At 32.3% G+C, this 18,900-nt stretch overlaps 1 protein-coding gene across 7 annotated transcripts in view; it reads left to right on the forward strand.

Moving 5' to 3' along the window:
• The window catches only part of DENND1B (DENN domain containing 1B), a 259,555-nt gene that overhangs the window by 105,806 nt on the left and 134,849 nt on the right, over positions 1-18,900 (forward strand). For 5 of the 7 annotated variants that reach the window (XM_049112036.1, XM_049112038.1, XM_049112037.1 and 2 more), the window contains exon 6: positions 7,609-7,678. In XM_049112036.1, the coding sequence (XP_048967993.1) occupies positions 7,609-7,678 (70 nt within the window). Of the gene's footprint in view, positions 1-7,608; positions 7,679-10,645; positions 10,779-10,813; positions 10,932-18,900 lie in introns of those variants that run through there. The other 2 variants (XM_049112041.1, XM_049112040.1) reach the window with 2 other exon arrangements.

Genomic DNA, 18,900 nt, shown 5'->3' on the forward strand with positions numbered 1-18,900 from the left:
AAATAAAGGACTTGTATTTGTAACACCTAACTGTTACTTAAATTTTGGTATTTCACTCCTGTCATTTCTATGACTTGTTTAGATACATTTACAAATCTTTCTATTGGATAGCAAACTAAATAATTAACTGTAGGCTTTAGTCACAATTTGTAAATGAATGAATGCATGTAAAGCAGTTTATAAATTGGAAAAACTTCCAAGGCTTTCATAGTATCCTCTTTAAGTGTTGAGAGTTTTTGCACATGCTCAAGCTGACAGTTGGTCATTTCAGTGTTTTTTTCCTTAAAAGTTGAGATTTAGCACAAAGATAATTTCTTTTCTGATTATAGTTTTTAAAATAAGTTATTTATATCTTTACTTGGAATATATTTTGACTTTTGAATATGAAAAATCATAATACCTTGCCCATGATGCTGTCTCATGTAAAACTAGTGCATTTATATTGAATCATGCAATATTCTAGTATTCTATTGTGAGATAATACTGGATTAATTAATTAGAGGTCATTCTCATTAAATGATTTAAGATTTTTAGATGCAAATTAATATTTCTCTTGTTATCTTTCTTATTGTGATTGAATGTTATCTTAACAAAAAATTCATTTATATTACCTTCTAGTTTTTGTATTTGAATGATTTAAATTGTACATGAAAAATATAAATATCTCTTGAGTTTTGTTGATATTGAAAAGTTTAAAACATTTCAGGTCCTTAAAAGTCATAATGAAAATGAGATACATTAAGGATGGTTAAAAATTTTAATACAAGGTAAAATCAGGTACAAAAGTTGGTGTTTAACTTTGAATTTTCAGCTGAGGTTGTGTGCTTTAGCTCTTTCCATGACATATCTATTTTAGCTTTAAATAAGATTTCAAAAATATTCTGAGATATTACTAATTTAAATCTTGCCATTGTTTGTATTTAGAATTGCTTTCACAGGCTAACAAAAATGCAAGAAATAACTTTTTTTTCCTAATTTGATTCACATAATTTTAGAACTATAAAATTGTTGCCAATGGTTCTAAATGAAATACCCTAATAAGGAAGACAGATTGATGTTTAGGACCTTTGTAGTCCCTTCCCCTTCCCCCCTTTAACTCATACCAAACTTGAAGCTTTCACACTCTTCCTTTGGGCAAATCCCTTAGAAGCAGAATGTTTCAATTTTACACATTTTGTGTCAATTTTCCAGACAGAAAAACAGCCTCTAGACATTAGACGTTTTTCTACGGAAAGGCAGTTTCCTTAGTTTTATTTGATTACTATAAGTTAAGGTTCCTGCTGATCACTTAGACTGTTAGTGGTTACTTATTTGACAAAAAACATTTCCTTTCCTTTATTTAACCTTTGACTTTTGAATGTAAAAGTTTTATCAGCCCTATAGTGGAAGCACAAGTGTGGGGGGGAAGTCTTCTTACTGCCACAAAATGGATTCATGACTTTATATATACTCTGTGTTTTGCTTTATGTCTTTATGAAAAATTAAGAAAATAGTCTTATAACTAAACTTTGAAGAATCTCTTGACTTCTTAAGAAATAATTGGTCTTAATGTTTTACATTTATATATGTGTGTAAGACTATGAGAGTCAATTATTCTTTGTTAAGAAAATTACATTTTCAGGTTTTATAAGATTCAGGTAAAATATTAAGCCATTATAGTATGTTGAGTACAGTTTTTTAACTTTCTAGGATTTTTGTGGTTGGTTGTAAGAGAACAAATTTTTACTGTCTTTGAGTCTATAAAATTTAGTGAAAAAATATTTTAACTTATTGATAATCAGTTTAAGGGCTTATATATTAGTGAGAAATAGCTTTGAACATATATTGTTTGAAATTATCTAAAAAGCCACAGAAATAAAAACCTGAGAATAACATTTCTTACCCAGTGAGGTAAGTTTATATAATTTATAATGTTTTATAAATCTATAACATTTATAATATAGATGTTATTTTTGCTATACATTTTGTCTTTAAAATTTACAGTGTAGGGACACCTGGGTGGCTCAGTGGTTGAGCCTTTGCCTGGGGTCCTAGGATTGAATTCCACATCAGGCTCCCCGAAGGGAGCTTGATGTTTCCTCTGCCTATGTCTCTGCCTCTCTCTCTCTGTCTCTCATGCATATATAAATGAAATCTTAAAAAAATAAATAAAACTTACAATGGAATCTTGTTAAATATTTGAATTATTGTCTACTTTGTGTACTCCAAACCATTTTCTTTGTCATATAAAAGAATGAGCAGGACTTCCTGTTGAGTAGTTGCTTCATATCAAGGATTGTGGATGCAATTACTTACAGGGACCAGGAAGGAATTCAAATGAGATATGTAGGGTAAGTGTCTGACAGTTAGAAGTTGGGGTTAGTGTGGTGATTCAGATAGGACATGCCATATGCAAAGACAAAAGCCATTACACAGCTCTAGGTACAGAGTGAAAAATATGTGACCAGTTCTTTTGATTTTTAAGAGGAACAAGAAATCCAGATCTTTAAGGGAATTATCTCAGATTTAGAAGCTGGCAACTTATTTGATTAAACAAGGGGGTGTTGACCAAACAAAATATGCCCATGGGCTAGAGATAGTGTGCAAGTAGTCAGTTTACACCCTCTACTCTAGATGCTATTGTTTATTAGCAACAGAAAATGTTCCAGCTTCCCTGACATTTCTAGGAGCATGACTAGGTTACAGAATAGCTCCACTTTGATATATGATGTTTTTATTTAAAAATATGAATGACTTCCATTCTTAAGAAGGAATTGTTATCACCAAGAATCAGTATATGTTATAAAATGCATGTTGTGTGTAACTAAACTCAGTTCTTCATGATGACACTGGTGTATCAGGCAGTGCTGTAAAAATTAGAGTCTTCTACTCTCTCTCATGAACAAATTATGTAGAGAGAAAAATATTGCCTAGATAATAGATAATGAAGTTATGAGTCCTTCTATTGGTTAAAATATCATACTTAGATTATTGGTAGATAGACTTATGTTATTTTGAGAGGGATCTTGTACTATATTGAGGGCCATGTCCTTTTTAAAATTTTTATCCACAATGATAAACGTAGAAGCAGTACTAACATCTACAATTGGAAGGAATTACCAATATATTAGATAAAAGAGTTAAACAGATCTTTATCTGCTGAGAAATTCGCCCATATGAACAAAATATAATTTGAAAGGCATAAAAGTAATGCTCTGAATATTAGTTAAACAGATTTGGAAGATAGAATTTGCTTCAGTGGACAGAAATTATAAGTAGACTGGTTTAAGATTAAGCCAGAATATATTTTGTCATAGTTTATTTAGCTGCCTGAAAATGTCTGGTTATTGGACATGTTTATTCAAAGATTAGATATAGAACTACATGCCTGCATTGGGTGATAGGCTATCTATAGAGAACACCTGAGCAAATATTGCTTAGTCAGATGGATCAAGAGTTCTAATCTCAGGCTTGCCATTTGGTAACTTTGTGACCCTGATCCTGGGTAAGTTGCTTTACTTTAGTCAATTACACATTATGGCATTATTTTAATAATTAAGTGAGATAAAGTACCTAGCATGTTTTCATACATATAGTTAGTGTTTAAAAAGTTTTATTCCCTGTTCTTCCAATTATTTTAACATACAGAATGTCATCCCTTAGATTCTGCTGTCTTCTCCCTAGATAGACATAGGACATGTAACTGACTAGTTCCATGTTCTATTGCAACTTTGTTGCAATAGTTTTTTTTTTTTAAAGTCTGATTTATAGATGAAATCATATTAGAGGTAGTTATAAAACATCATAGTGTCTAGCAGTGCTATAAACATAATAGAATTGAGTGTTGAATCTGATGATTAAAAGAATGAAGATAAGAACAAAATCCAACATATCCTGTATTAAGAACAAATGTAATCTGGTACCAGGATGAAGTTCAGCCAGAATTGGTATTCTTGGAGATTATAAAAAATAGCATTGATTACATAGATAACAAAATATTTAGCACAAATAAGAACTATTACGTTTTGAGAAGTAATCTAAATATTATTTAATTCAATTTGTTTTATTTTCAAAAACAGTTAAATAATCTTACAGATAAATTATATTTATATAAATTAGCTTTTGTGAAACATTGTTTCAGTTAATCTTCACAATTTGAAAGAAAATGGAGAGGGGAAGAAAACTAATGAAAACTAATGTAAAGATGAAAAAACCAGAACACAGAAAAGTATTTGCACTGTTGGTGGGACTACAAACTGGTGCAGCACTGTGGAAAACAGTATGGAGATTCCTCAGAAAGTCAAAAATAAAACTACTATGTGATCCAGCAGTTGCACTACTGGGTATTTACTCAAAGAGTACAAGAACACTAATTCAACTGGATATACACACACCTCTGTGTTTATATTAGCATTATTTACAATAGACAATGTATTGTCAGCCCAAATGTCCATCAATAGATGAATTGATAAAGATGTGATATTTATATATATAAATAAATAATGGAGTATTATTCAGCCATAAAAAGTATGCACTCTTTCTATTTGCAATGACATGGATGGACCTAGAGAGTATAATGCTAAGTGAAATAAGTCAAAGACAAATACCGTATGATTTCACTCATATGTGGAATTTAAGAAACAAAACAAGGAGAAAAAATAGAGGGAGAGATAAAGCAAGAAACAGACTCTTAATTATAAAGAACAATCTGATGATACCATAGGGGAGAGTGGTGGGTAGTTGGGTTAAATTGGCGATGGGGATTAAGGAATTTATTTGTTGTGATGACACCAGGTGATGTATGGAACTCTTCACTTACTGTATTGTACACCTGAAGCTAATATAACACTGTATGTTAACTAACAGGAATTAAAATAAGAACTTAAAAAAAAGAGAAGCATTCAAGGCAAAAAGAATTCTTGTGTAGACAAAGATTATCTCACTTTGTAGTAACTTAGAGTTATCAGATATTTATTGTAATTTTTATTTTTATAATGGTCCAGGAAGGAAGAATTAAGGTCAAAAAAGTTTCACATTATTTGAGTAAGGTGGTAATGACAGTGTAAGAATTAACAGGTAGACGTGCAACTATCTAAAATCAATAAATTTTGCTTTATTTAGACATTTTTGAGAACAAGACAGAAACAGATCAGCATGCTCATTGAATAGATTAGGTCTCCTCTTAATGTGAACATACAGATTTGAACTACATGACATACTGAAATTTTCCTGAAATAACACTTTCTTCAGGCCATTAAAAGTTGAAATATGAATATGAAATGCTTGCATATGTGAAAGAAATGGCACTCTGTCCAAGGAAGTGTAGTGTGCTTTAGTAGAAGAACATTCTCCATGAAAATTATTTCGTTGAGTTATAATGAGTGTAGAAAATAAGATGTGGTAATTTGCATGGTATTGAGTTGAAAATTTAAAAATAGTATTATTAATCTTTTTTCTTTTTTGGTGAGAGGTATAGTAGAATAGTAATCTAGGCACTAGAGTTAGAGAGTTGAATCATTTAAATAAGAAAATTAAGAATACCAGTACTAACTTCTGATTTTCCAGTTCCCCAAGGCCGTACTTTGCTCCTTAGACCTTTGTACAATTTATTCCTAAATAGAACTTTTCTTCCATGAGTTTAGATTTGTTTCTTATATCGTTGAGATTGATGCCCTGATATTTTAATATTTATTTTCCTATTATCCATTGGTTTATCTCTTTATTCTAGTTGCTAGGAGATATTCTTGATTTAATTTCTAATCTTTCTATTGATATTAATTTTTTTCAACTTTTATATTTTGAATGTCTAAAAGTTCTTTCTTGTCCAGAATTTTTTTCATCTCTTTTTTTTAGATTTCATCTTATCTAGTAGCATCTCTTTCTATATTAAGCTCCTAAGAATATTAATGATAACTTTTTAGAGTTCTCATCTGCTGCTTGTATTGTGTGTTTACTTGGAGTTCCTTTTATGTTTGTATTCATGTCTGTATATATTTCTCTAATATCTAGTGGTTGAGCCCTTCATTTATATTTAAGATAGAGGCACCAAACTGAATTAGAAACTTTGTATGCACAGTGGTGGATTTCATTCCTAGAAAATAGGACCTCTGAGGGTTTTTAAAGAGATTCCCAGACCAGTGTTTCAGGATCCTGAGGAGTGGGGTACAAATATTCCAGCTACTGGTCATTTTCTCTTTTATTGCCACCTAGGTTTTGGTGTTCTGTATTTTGCTAAGTCAGGTATCATTCTTTGTTTCCGTTTCATCTTTACAAAACCTTTCAATTGTGTTGCTCTCTTTTTGCTTTTTTCTTCATTTCTCTTATCCTTATTAATTTATACCCTTTTTATTCATTTACTATCGTTTTAGTGTCATTTCCAAACAGCACAGAGATAAATGTGTGTCTTCAATATACTAGATTTAACCAGAAGTTAGTAGTTTAAAATATCATAGGCATCTTTTATGTCACCTTTTATTATCATTAATAGTAATTATTATTATTTTAAAGAACTCTATAACAGTTCTACTGAATAAAGAGACTATACCCCACTGCTCTTCTGTTGTAACTTTAGGTTACTCTTGAATCAAAAAGCATCATTCATAGCTATTAATAAATCAGACATTATATGAAAAAATGCAGATAGAATGTTGTTTTCTAAGCTCTATTCATTGATTTTTAAATGAAAAATTTTAATTTATATACATGTACTCTTGTCAGGGTACAGTTATATAGTAAAAACATCATACTGTTTTCTTCTAGAAAGTAGTCTTATGTAGTAATTCTTTAAAAAAAAAGTTTTTGTTACTTAATACTTAATACACTGGTGTTTCTATGGTTTACTATATACTTCTATGTGAAGAGCATGCATTTTAATGAACAATTAACCTTTGAATAGATTTTAAATGTACTAATATCTTAATTTGTAATAAGGAGTACAGATTTTTTGTGTATAATTGAATTTTGGACAATTCTATTTTGCTTACATAAAAATTAGTTATATTTGTATCTAGTAAGGTGAATCAAAATGAATTTTCAATTATATGTATTTTTGATATTGAAAAGTTTTTTACAACTTTAAAATAGACTTTGTTATTTATATTGATGTTTACTTTGAAATTTATTATCCTACTTGAACATCAGTTTCAAAATAATTGACTAGGCACATAATTCTATTGAATTATATAGTGACTTTAGTAATCATAATAAATAATTATGTCTTTATTTTGAAAGCATTTTAAAATTAGTTTTTATTTTGTATTATATTTTATTACAGTGGTTAACTTTTATTCTCTGAGTGCTTATGGTGCACTCATTCTATGTATACCATGATATAGGATTACATAATTTTACTACAGATATAAAATAGAAGTGTGTAATGAATAAATTTTATAATAGAACTTTGGATGATTACTATTTTGTGAAAATTATTAATAGATAATAATAAAATTTTACTGTAACATTAAGGAGAACATGGATATAGTTCTTTTCTGCCATCCAGGATTAAGCTGTTTGAAATAAAACAAATTTAATGTTTGTTATCTCTTTTCTTGATTCTAAATAATATATGTATTGGTTCTAAATAGTATATGTGTATACATTTTTCAAGTTTTTTTGTTTTGTTTTTTACAGTTACCTGCCATGGTTTGAAGTATATTACAAGCTTCTAAATACTCTGGCAGATTACTTGGCTAAGGAACTGGTAAGCTATGTTTTTCCCCTAAATTTTTTCTAATGTTGTAAAATACATGTAACATAAAATTTACCATTTTAACTATCTTGAAGTGTACAGTTCTACGTCATTAAGCACATTCACATTCTGTGCAGCCATCGGCATCATCTCTAGAACTTTTCTGTCTTCCCAAATTGAAACTCTGTGCCCCATTGAACAATAATTTTCCTTTCTCCTCCCTTGATCCCTGACAACAATCATTGTATTTTCTGCCTACTTGAATTTGCCTATGCACCTCATGTAAGTAGAATTGTATAATATCTGTTCTTCTGTGACTGGATTATTTCCCTTAGCATGTTTTCAAGGTTCATCCATGTTAAAAAAAAAAAGGTTCATCCATGTGTCAGAATTTCTTTCCTTTTTGAGGAAAGGAATTGCTGAATACAATTTCATTTTACGTACACATCGCATTTTGTTGATCTTGTCATCCATAGATGAACAGTTAGGTTGCTTCGATCTTTTGACTGTTGTAAACAGGGTTACTAGGAACACGGGTGTACAAATATCTGTTTGAGTTGCTGTATTCAGTTCTTTTGAGTATATATCCAGAAGTGGATTGCTGAATATTACAGTAATTTTATGCTTAATTCTTTGAAGGACTGTCATAATATTTTTCACATGGTGTCACCATTCTGCATTCCCAGCAGCAATGCACAAGTTTCCAATTTCCCTACATCATCCCCAACACCTGCTATTTTCTGTTTTGTTTTTGCTTTATTGAAGTATTATTTATATACAGTATATTAATTTCAGGTGTACAGCATAATGATTTGACATTTGTGTACATTGTGAAATATTATTACAGTAACTCTATTTACCATCTGTCATTACCAATTCTACAAAGTTAAAGATTTTTTTTGTGTGTGTGATAGGAACTTTTAAGATTTACTTTCTTAACATTTTTCAAATTTGCAATACAATGTTATTGACTTTAGTCACCATGCTGTACATTATAGGCCCTTGACTTACTTATTTTTTAAGTGGAAGTTTGTGTCTCTTGATTGTTTCACCCATTTCACCTATCCCGCAACCCTTTACCCTCCAACCATCAATCTAATCTGTTCTCTGTATCCATGAGTTTTATTTTGTTTTGTTTTTTCTATTTGCCTTGGTTTTTAGATTCCACACATAAGTCAAATCATATGGTATTTGTCCTGCTCTGACTTATTTCACTTAATGTAAGTGCCCTCAGGGTCCATTTGTATTGTCACAAGTGGAGATATTTTTGTTCATTTTTATGGCTGAGTAGTATTCCATTTTGTACACTACCTCTTTATCCATTCATCTTGTGATGGATACTTATGTTGTTTCCAAATTTCGGCTCTTGTGAATAATGCTGCAGTGGACAGAGGGGTGCATATATCTTTTCAAATTAGTGTTCTTGTATTCTTCAGATAAATACTACTTGGATCACATGGCGGTTCTAGTTTTGATTTTTTGAGGAACCTCCAAACTCTTCCATAGAGGCTGCACCAGTTTGCACTTCTAGCAGTAGTGTACAAGGGTACACATCTTTTTTCCACATCCTTGCCTATACTTGTTACTTCTTAACCTTTTTGTTATAACCATTATGACAGGTGTGAGGTGATAACTCATTGTGCTTTTGTTTTGTGTTTTCCTGATGATTAGTGGTGTTGAGAATCTTCTCATGTGCTTAATGGTGATCTGTCTTTGTTCTTTGGAAAAATGTCTATTCAGATCTTCAGCCCATTTTTAAATCATTTTTTTTGTTTGTTTGTTATTGAGTTGTATGAGTTCTTTATTTTGGATATTAAACCCTTATTGGCTACATGGTTTGCAGGTATCTTCTATGCAGTATATTACCTTTTAATTTTGTTGATAGTTTTCTTTGCTATGCTTTTTAGTTTCATATAGTCTCATTTTCTCTTTCTCTCTTCCTTTCTTTTCTTTTCTTTCTTTTTTTTTTTTTTTTTTTTGGTTGCCCTTGACTCTGAAGTCAGATTCAAAAAGTATCTCTAAGGCCAGTGTCAAAGAGCTTACTGAATGTTTTCTTTTAGGAGTTTTATAGTTTCTGCTCTTACATTTAATTTTTTTTAAATTTTTTATTGGTGTTCAATTTACTAACATACAGAATAACCCCCAGTGCCCGTCACCCATTCACTCCCACCCCCCGCCCTCCTCCCCTTCTACCACCCCTAGTTCGTTTCCCAGAGTTAGTAGTCTTTACGTTCTGTCTCCCTTTCTGATATTTCCCACACATTTCTTCTCCCTTCCCTTATATTCCCTTTCACTATTATTTATATTCCCCAAATGAATGAGAACATATAATGTTTGTCCTTCTCCGACTGACTTACTTCACTCAGCATAATACCCTCCAGTTACATTTAATTTTTTAAAGATTTTATTTATTCATGAGAAACACAGAGAGAGAGAGAGGCAGAGACACAAGCAGAAGGAGAAGCAGGGAGCCTGATGTGGGACTTGATCCCAGGACTCCAGAATCACGCCGTGAGCCAAAGGCAGGCACTAAACCGCTGGCCACCCAGGGATCCCCTCTTTAACCCATTTTGACTTAACTTTTGTGTATAGTATAAGATAGAGGTTTAGTTTCATTCTTTTGCCTATGACTGTCTAGTTTTCCCAACACCATTTATTAAAGAGATTGTCCATAAAGGATAAACCATATTCTTGCTTCGTTTGTCATAAATTAATTGACCATGTATGTTTGGGTTCTCTGTTCTATTCCATCAATTTTTGTGTCACTGTTTTTGTGCCAGTAGCATACGGTTACTGTTATTGTTACTATATCATGGTAATATAGTTTGAAATTGTGAGCATGATACTGTTAGCTTTGTTGTTCTTTTTCAAGATTCTTTTGGGTACATAGCATCTCTTGTGTTCCGTATACATTTTAGAATTGTTTGTTCTAATTCTGTGAAGAATGACATTAGAACTTTGATAGGGATTATATTGAATCTGTAGATTGCTTGGAATAAAACGGATATTTTAACAGTGGTCTCTTAATCTACAAGACCAGATTATCTGTCCACTTATTGTATCTTCTTCAATTTCTTTCATCATTATCTAATAGTTTTTAATATATACCTAGGTATTTTTTCCTAGCTATTTTATTCTTTTTGATACGGTTGTAAATAGGATTGTTTTCTTGATTTCTCTGATAGTTCATTATATAAGAAACACAACAGATTTTTGCATCTTGATTTTGTATCCTGAAACTAGCTGAATTTATCAGTTCTAACAGGTTTGGTGTTTTGTTTTTTGTGGAATCTTTGGGGTTTTCTCTCTATATATAAGATCATGTCATTTACATTAGTGACAGTTTACTTATTCCTTTCCAACTTGGATGCCTCTTATTTTTTTCCTGTCTACTTATTCTGGCTAGGGCTTTGAATACTATTTTGAGTAAAAGTGGTGAGAATGGACATACTTGTCTTAGTCCTGATCAGCTTTATTGTTGAATATGATATTAACTGTGGACTTGTCGTATATGGCCTTCATTATTTTGAGGTACATTCTGTCTATACCCACTTTGCTGATAGTTTTAGTTATAAATGGATGTTGAATTTTGTCAGATGCTTTTTCTGCATCTATGGAGATGATCATATGATTTTTATCTTTTATTTTGTCAATGTGGTATATCACATTGATTGATTTGCAGATATTAAATCATCTTTGCATTCCCTAGAATAAGTCCCATTGATTATGGTGGAGAGTCCTTTTAATGAACTGTTGAATTTGATTTGCTTATATTTTGTTGTGGATTTTTGCATCTCTGTTTATCAGGGATATTGGCTTGTAATTTTGTGATTTTTGCCTGGTGTTGGTATGGGGGTAATGTTAACCTCATAAAATTAGTTTGGGAGCATTCCCACCTTTTCAGTTATTTAGAGAATTCAAGGAGGATTGATATTAAATCCTCTTTGAATGTTTGATAGAATTCACATGTGCAACCATCTAGTCTTGGGCTTTTGTTTTTTGGGAGATTTTTGATTACTGGTTCAGTCACCTTATTAGTAATTAGCCTATTTAGATTTTCTATTTCTTCATGATCAGTCTCAAAATACTATAAATCTATAGGAATTTATCCATTTGTTCTAAGTTGTTGAATTTGTTAACATAAAATTATTTATGGTAGTCTCTTATGATAATTTATATATACCTTTGGTGTCAGTTGTGTCTTTTATTTTTGATTTTATTTATTTGAGAACTCTTTCTTTTTATCCTTGTGTATCTAACTAAAAGTTTGTCATTTTTTTGTTTCTATTTTTAAAGAACCAACTCTTAATTTCAGTGATCTTTTCTATTACATTTTTTTTTATGATAGTCACAGAGAGAGAGAGAGAGAGAGAGGCAGAGACATAGGCAGAGGGAGAAGCAGGCTCCATGCACCGGGAGCCTGACGTGGGATTTGATCCCGGGTCTCCAGGATCGCGCCCTGGGCCAAAGGCAGGTGCTAAACCGCTGCGCCACCCAGGGATCCCTTCTATTGCATTTTTATCCCATTTTTAATTTATTTGTGCTCTGATGTTTATTATTTCCTCCCTTCTACTAAATTAGGGCTTCATTTTTCTTTTTTAGGCTTTAAAATTTTTTTTTTACGTACAAAGTTAGTTTGTGTACTTGATATTTTTCATTTTTCATGTGGTAGGTTTATATATCTATAAAATTTAGAACTATTTTGGTGTGTTATATTTTCATGAGTCCCAAAGTATTTTTTAATTTCTTGATTTCTTCATTGAGTCATTGGTCATTCAGTAGTATGTTGTTTAATCTCCATATATTTGTAATTTTTCCAGTTTTCTTGTAATTGACATCGAGTTTCATACCATTTTGGATGGAAAAGATATTTGATGTGATTTCCATTTTCTTGAATGTATTGAAACTTGTTTATAGACTAACAGATGATATATCCTGGAGATTGTTTCATGTACATTTGAAAAAATATGTCTTTTGCTGTTTTGGGGATGAAATGTTCTTTATATGATAGTCTATCTGGTGTAATGTGCCTCTTAAGGCCAGTGTTTCCTTATTGATCTCCTGTTTGGATGATCTATTCTTTTATGTAACTGGGGTATTAATGTCTCCTGTTATTATTCCTGTCAATTTCTCCCTTTACAAATGTTATATCTTCTTGCTGGATTGACACCTTAGTCATTATGTAATGCCCATCTTCGTTTTTTATTATGTTCTTTGTTTCAAAGCTTATTTTGTCTGATACAAGTATAGCTGCCACACTTTCTTTTGGTTTCCTTTTGCATGAAATATCTTTTTCTGTTCCTTCACTTCCAGTCTCTGTGTTCTTGCATAGGATATGAGTTTCTTGTAGACAGCATATAGATGGCCTTTAAAAAAATTATTTAGCTACTTTGTATTTCTTGACTGGAGAATTTAGACCATTTACATTTAAAGTAATTATATCTACTATGTACTTATTGCCGTTTTGTTTATTTTCTGGTTATTTTGTAGTTCTTCTCTGTTTCAGTCTTCTCTCGCTTTCTTCTTGGTTTGGTAGATTTGTATAGCTGTATACTTCGATTCTTTTTTCATTTTCCTTTGTGAATCTATTATAGAGTTTTGCTTTGTGGTTACCATGAGGCTTACATATAATAGCTTATATATGTAATAGTGTATTTTAAATTGATTGCAACTTAAATTTGAATGCATTTTAAAACTACATTTTGACCCGCTTCCCCATAAAAACATGTTTTATTTTTACTTTTTTAGTGAGAGAGAGAGTGCACACATGGGAGCTAGGGAAGGGGCAGAGAGAGAGAGAGAGAATTGTAAGCAGGCTCCGGTGTACATGGAGCCCTGATGCAGGGCTTGATTTCATTACCCTGAGATTATGACCTGAGCCAAAATCAAGAGTCACACACTTAACCAACTAAGCCACCCAGGCACCCATCATTTTGTTTTTGATGTCAAATTTAAATCTTTTTACCTTGTATATCCCTTAAGTAATTATTGTCTCTATAGTTATTTTCACTTTTGTTGCCATTTAACCTTCATACTAGCTTTATAAGTCTTTAATCTACTACCTTTACCATGTATTTACCAATGGGATTTTTATTCTCATATATTTTCTTAATAATTATTACCCTTTCTTTTCAGCTTCGAGAAATCTCTTCAACATTTTTAGTAGGGCAGTTTAGTGGTGATAAATTCCTTTAGCTTTTATTTGGCTGGAAAGCTCTTTACCTCTATTTCAATTTTGAGTGATAACCTTGCCAGGTAAAGTATTCTTGGTTGGAAGTTTGTTTTTCCTCAGTATTTTGAGTGTGTCATGCCATTCTCTTCTGGCCTGCAAAGTTTCTGCTGAGAAATCTGCTGATAGCATTATGGGGGTTCCTTTGTAACAAGTTGTTTTTCTCTTGCTGCTTTTCAGATTCTCCAAGTTTTGATGTTTTAATTATTTTTTTTGGCATGTGTCTCTTTAGGTTCATCTTGTTTGGAAGTCTCTGGGCTTCCTGGGTCTCGATATCTGTTTTCTTTCTCAGATTAGGGACATTTTCAGCTGTTATTTTTTTCAAATAAGTTTTCTGTCCCCTTTTGTCTTTCTTGGACCTCTATAATATGGATGTTATTCTGCTTGATATTGTCTACAGATCTGTTAAACTATCTTCACTTTTTAAAATTATTTTTTTGTTTTACTGATTTGTTTGGGTGAGTTCCACTGCCCTGTCTTCCAGATCACTGATTCTGGTCTGCTGTTGAACCCTTCCAGTGTATTTTTTAGTTTAGTTATTGTTCTGTGGCTTCTATTTGGTACTTTCTTATATTTTCTCTCTTTTTGAAATTCTCATTGTATTTATCCAGTCTTCTACCAATTTCAGTGACTATCTTTATGACCATTACTTTGAATTCTTTATCAGATCAATTACTTACCTCTACTTCTTGTAGGTTTTTTTTTTTTTTTTCCTGGAATCTTGTCTTATTCTTTCATTTGGAATATAGTCCTGTTGCCTCATTTTGGTTGGCTTTCTATGTTAGTTTCGGTGCATTAGACGAAACAGCTCTCTCTCTCATTCTTTAAAGAATGACCTTGTGTAGATGACCCTATCATTTAACCTTGCCCTAGCTCTTGGTTATCTCTTGAACCTTTGTGATTGTCTAAGGAGCTTGATTTATTATTAATAGCTGTTGAGATAGTGCTCTGTCCTCTAAATGTTCCAGAGGTAGGGATCTATTTAGGTTGCTTAGAAGCTAAACCCTAAGGCAGCAGCTTTTTAAAGGTATGTAAGTGTATAGTTTTGCAGGACAGCAGTCAGAAAGACTGCTGGTCTTCATTCCAGTCAATCTGGAGGAGTACTTTTGGTGACGATGGCAAAAAGTGTGGCTTCATACAAGTGTATGAACTTTCTAGGAGGTACCAGTGAGCTACTGCAAGGCCAGGGGAGAGTGCAAAAATGATATCCCCTGGTCTGTGTTCACTGGGTGTACTTCAATAGCCTCTAGATGTGTGGTAGTTCTGCAGTGTGCCCCTCAGTTGAAGCTCCAGTGTAAGTAAATAGGAAGACTCGGTAGTGTGTTTCCTTCTGCTGTTTCTGCAGTGCCCTGAGGGTAGTATCCTGTCAAGAACTGTCTCTTCTATTATTTCAGACCTGTGGGGCCCAGAAAACATAATTTTCCATGGCCACCAGAGCCAAGTGCTCAAGCGGCATTCCCTATGTAGGCTGTGCTTTTCCACTGCCTCTGATGGGGCTGCAAGGGTGGTATAGAGGCAGGAGTGCCTGTTGGCACTAGAAAGGTAGAGGGAGAAGAAGTGACACCCACAAGTGCCTCTCTGTCCCAGAGAGAGTTTGAATAAGCTCCTCCTCCTCTGGCAGATGCTTTAAGATTAGCAAATGAATCTTTTTCATGTTGGTCTAGGTACTTTACATACTGCTGCTTTTGTGCTTGGTCCTGAGGCAAGGGAGTCTGTGCCTAAGTTCTTTAAGAGTAGAATCTCCATTCCCTACAACTCTTTGTTCTCCTAGATATAAGCCCTGTTGGTTTTCAAAGCCAGACATTTTGGGAGCTCATCTTTTTCATGTAGGTCTGAAGGCTTGAGGTGCCTGATATGTGCCATAAGTCCCTTATTTCTCAGAGAGAAACTGCTTGAGATCCCTCCCACTTGTGGGTCACCACATATTAGATGGGGTTTTGGATGAGATCATGTCTCTGCATCTTCTACATTTCTCAGTGTGGTTCTTTTATCCTTTGTTGTGGAGGAGCTATTCGGCTAGTTTTCAGGTATTTTTCTGAGGGAATTATTGCATATGTAGCTGTGGATTTGCTGTATCCATAGGAGGAGGTGAATTCAGATTCTTATGCTGCCCTGTTGAAATGTCTCCTTGTTTTGTTTTTATAAAGCCATTCTAATGGGTGTGAAGTGGTATATCATTGTGGTTTTGATTTGCATTTCTTTAATGATTTGTGATGTATTTTCATGTACTCATTGGTCATTTAATTTTCTTCATTGGAAAAAAGTCTGCTCAAGGTCTTTGCCCATTTTTAAGCATGTTTTGTTGTTGTTATTGAGTAGTAGGAGCTCTTTATGTATTCAGATATTAATCCCTTAGTAGATACATGATTTGTAGATATTTTCTTCCATTCCATGGGTTGCCTTTTTACTTTGTTGATTGTGTCCTTTGATTCATGAAAGTTTTTAATTTTCATGAAGTCCAATTATGCATTTTTTCTTTTGATGCTTGTGCTTTCAGTGTCATGTCAAGAAATTACAAATTCAATGTCATGGTGCTTTCCCTATACGTTTTTTTCTAAGAATTTTAGTTTTAGCTCTTACATTTAGGTCTTATCTTTTTTTCTTAAAAATGAAAATGAGAATGCTCAAGTGTGCTTTTGAATTAATCAACTTCTGTAGGATGATATTTGTAAATTATCCCCTTAGTCATTCTTTGATGTTTGGAGCAAGAACTAATTTACTAAGATATGAGCTGTACCATTTGGTGTAATTTAATTCAAATAAAAGTTTTTTTAAAAAAATATTTATTTATTCATGAGAGAGAGAGACAGAGAGAGAGAGAGAGGCAGAGACACAGGCAGAGGGAGAAGCAGGCTCCATGTAGGGAGCCCGACGTGGGACTCGATCCCGGGTCTCTAGGATCACCCCTGGGCTGAAGGTGGTGCTAAACCGCTGAGCCAACGGGGCTGCACCAAAGAAAAGTTTTTTAAAAAGTTTTAACTATTGCCTATTATTGTTTTCTGATTTTTAACATCAGGATATATTTTCCATCCTTTTCTTATCTGTTTAAATTCTCAGTTGATGTATACCTGGGTGGCTCAGTTGGTTAAGTGTTGACTCTCAGTTTCTGTTCAGGTCATGATCTCAAGCTCATGGTATTGAGCTCTGTGTTGGGTTCCATGCATAGTGAGGTGTCTGCTTGAAATTCTCTCCCCTCCTCCCTTTCCCTCCTGTCCTCTCTTCTCCCCTACCCCTCTACCTGCTTTCATGTGCTCTCTATCTCATTCATAAATAAAAAAAATAAAATAAAATAAATAAATAAATAAATAAATAAATAAATAAATAATTTTTTTAAAAAATAAATTCTCATTTGATATTTTATTACTCTTGAGGTTGTATTTTTCTGGGTTGGCCTAAAATTTTTTTTCCTTTGTTTCTAGCTATACTCTAAGCCTTTCTGTGACTTTTTTCTCCTATCTACACCTAAAACTTGGATGTTCTTATTTTATATTCTTAGTTTCTCTTCTTTCTACACATTTATTGGCATTTCATAACACTGATAGCTCTAAGTGCCACTGTATTTTGATCTTTAAGAATGTTCTTCCTTCCTGAACACTGATTATATCATTCCACAGCTTATAGTCTTCTCATAGCTTCCTTTTTCTCTTAGAATAAAATCTAAACTTGTATGTAGCCTGATGTATAAGAAGCTCCATGATCTGGTTTATGATATTCTTTCCTAGCTCATCTACTTCTTTTTTGTTACACATAATGTATTGTCCAATAATTTTGAACTACTCAAATTTTCCAGAACATAAGTCTACATAGTTATCTTTCAAGATTATAAGTCATTCACTCATGATTACTGATAGGACAATCATCTTTTGAGATTCAAAGTAAATATCTTTAAAAAACAAAACCCTAAATTCAGCACAGATACTACTATAGATACTTCTTATTTAATAGAATTTAAATGTATCATTAATGAATTAAGATACTCCTTTTACACTTCTAGTGAGCAATCTAATCTGGCAATCAAATTTTATTATTAGAATAGCAAAGTTTTGGTACTTGTCAAAAGTTCAGGTATTTTTTGTGGATGTGTGTAAATATTTCCCCTGATACACTTGATGTACTTAATTCTGTGAGATATTCATTAGAAGGTCATTTTACATTTGAACAATTTTATGTTGAAGCTATGCATTCAGTCATTTTCCTAGGAAAATAACTGGAAATAAAAATATTTAATTATAACAATGGAAATTCAAAACCAGAATTCTACTTGGTGATTATTTCTTGTTTTTTGTTTTTGCAAGTATACAATACATGTGGAACCAGCATTAATTCTAATAGTCATCCAAATTTTGAATACTTTACTTTTAGAAACTCTTAGTGTTAAATATGGTCTTTTCTTTTAAGTCATTCTAAAGAACATTCTAAGTAGGCAGTTTTGAATGCACACTGTGTAAACTCTTATAGAAATTGGAGTTACGAAATTTTCTTAGGTAAAAGACAAATTGTGAGAAGTTATGTGTCTCATATCCAAGTTCCTTACAATTAAAATTTACCTTTTTTGAGCAATTTCCATTTCCTTTGGTATATTGTCCCCACCTAAATATTTTAAGAAAGAATAAAAATTATATATATAAAAAGCAACCTTCATATATTTATAACTGGGTTTATATGTATAATTCAGAAAAAGTGAGTGTGCTTATCAAGGTACATTATTATTATACATATCCTAGGAAGTAAATGTGTTATATATTTTACTTAATGCCATTTATTATTAGCCACATCTGTGAGAATATTTTACGAGGAACACTGACTTTCAGGTGAAATCTATCCATAATAAGGAAATACACATACACATGTGTGCTGGTAGCTGTTTAGAAAAGAGCTATTTAGAATAACCTGTACATTGTATCGTAGTACAATGATCATACTAAATTGTATCCCTTAAAAATGAGGTTTAAGATTTTAAAATTAAAATGGAAAATGGAAGCATTCAGTGATCTGATAAAAAGTA

This window comes from Canis lupus, chromosome 7, assembly GCF_003254725.2.
Source record: "Canis lupus dingo isolate Sandy chromosome 7, ASM325472v2, whole genome shotgun sequence".
Classification (NCBI taxonomy): Eukaryota; Metazoa; Chordata; class Mammalia; order Carnivora; family Canidae; genus Canis; species Canis lupus.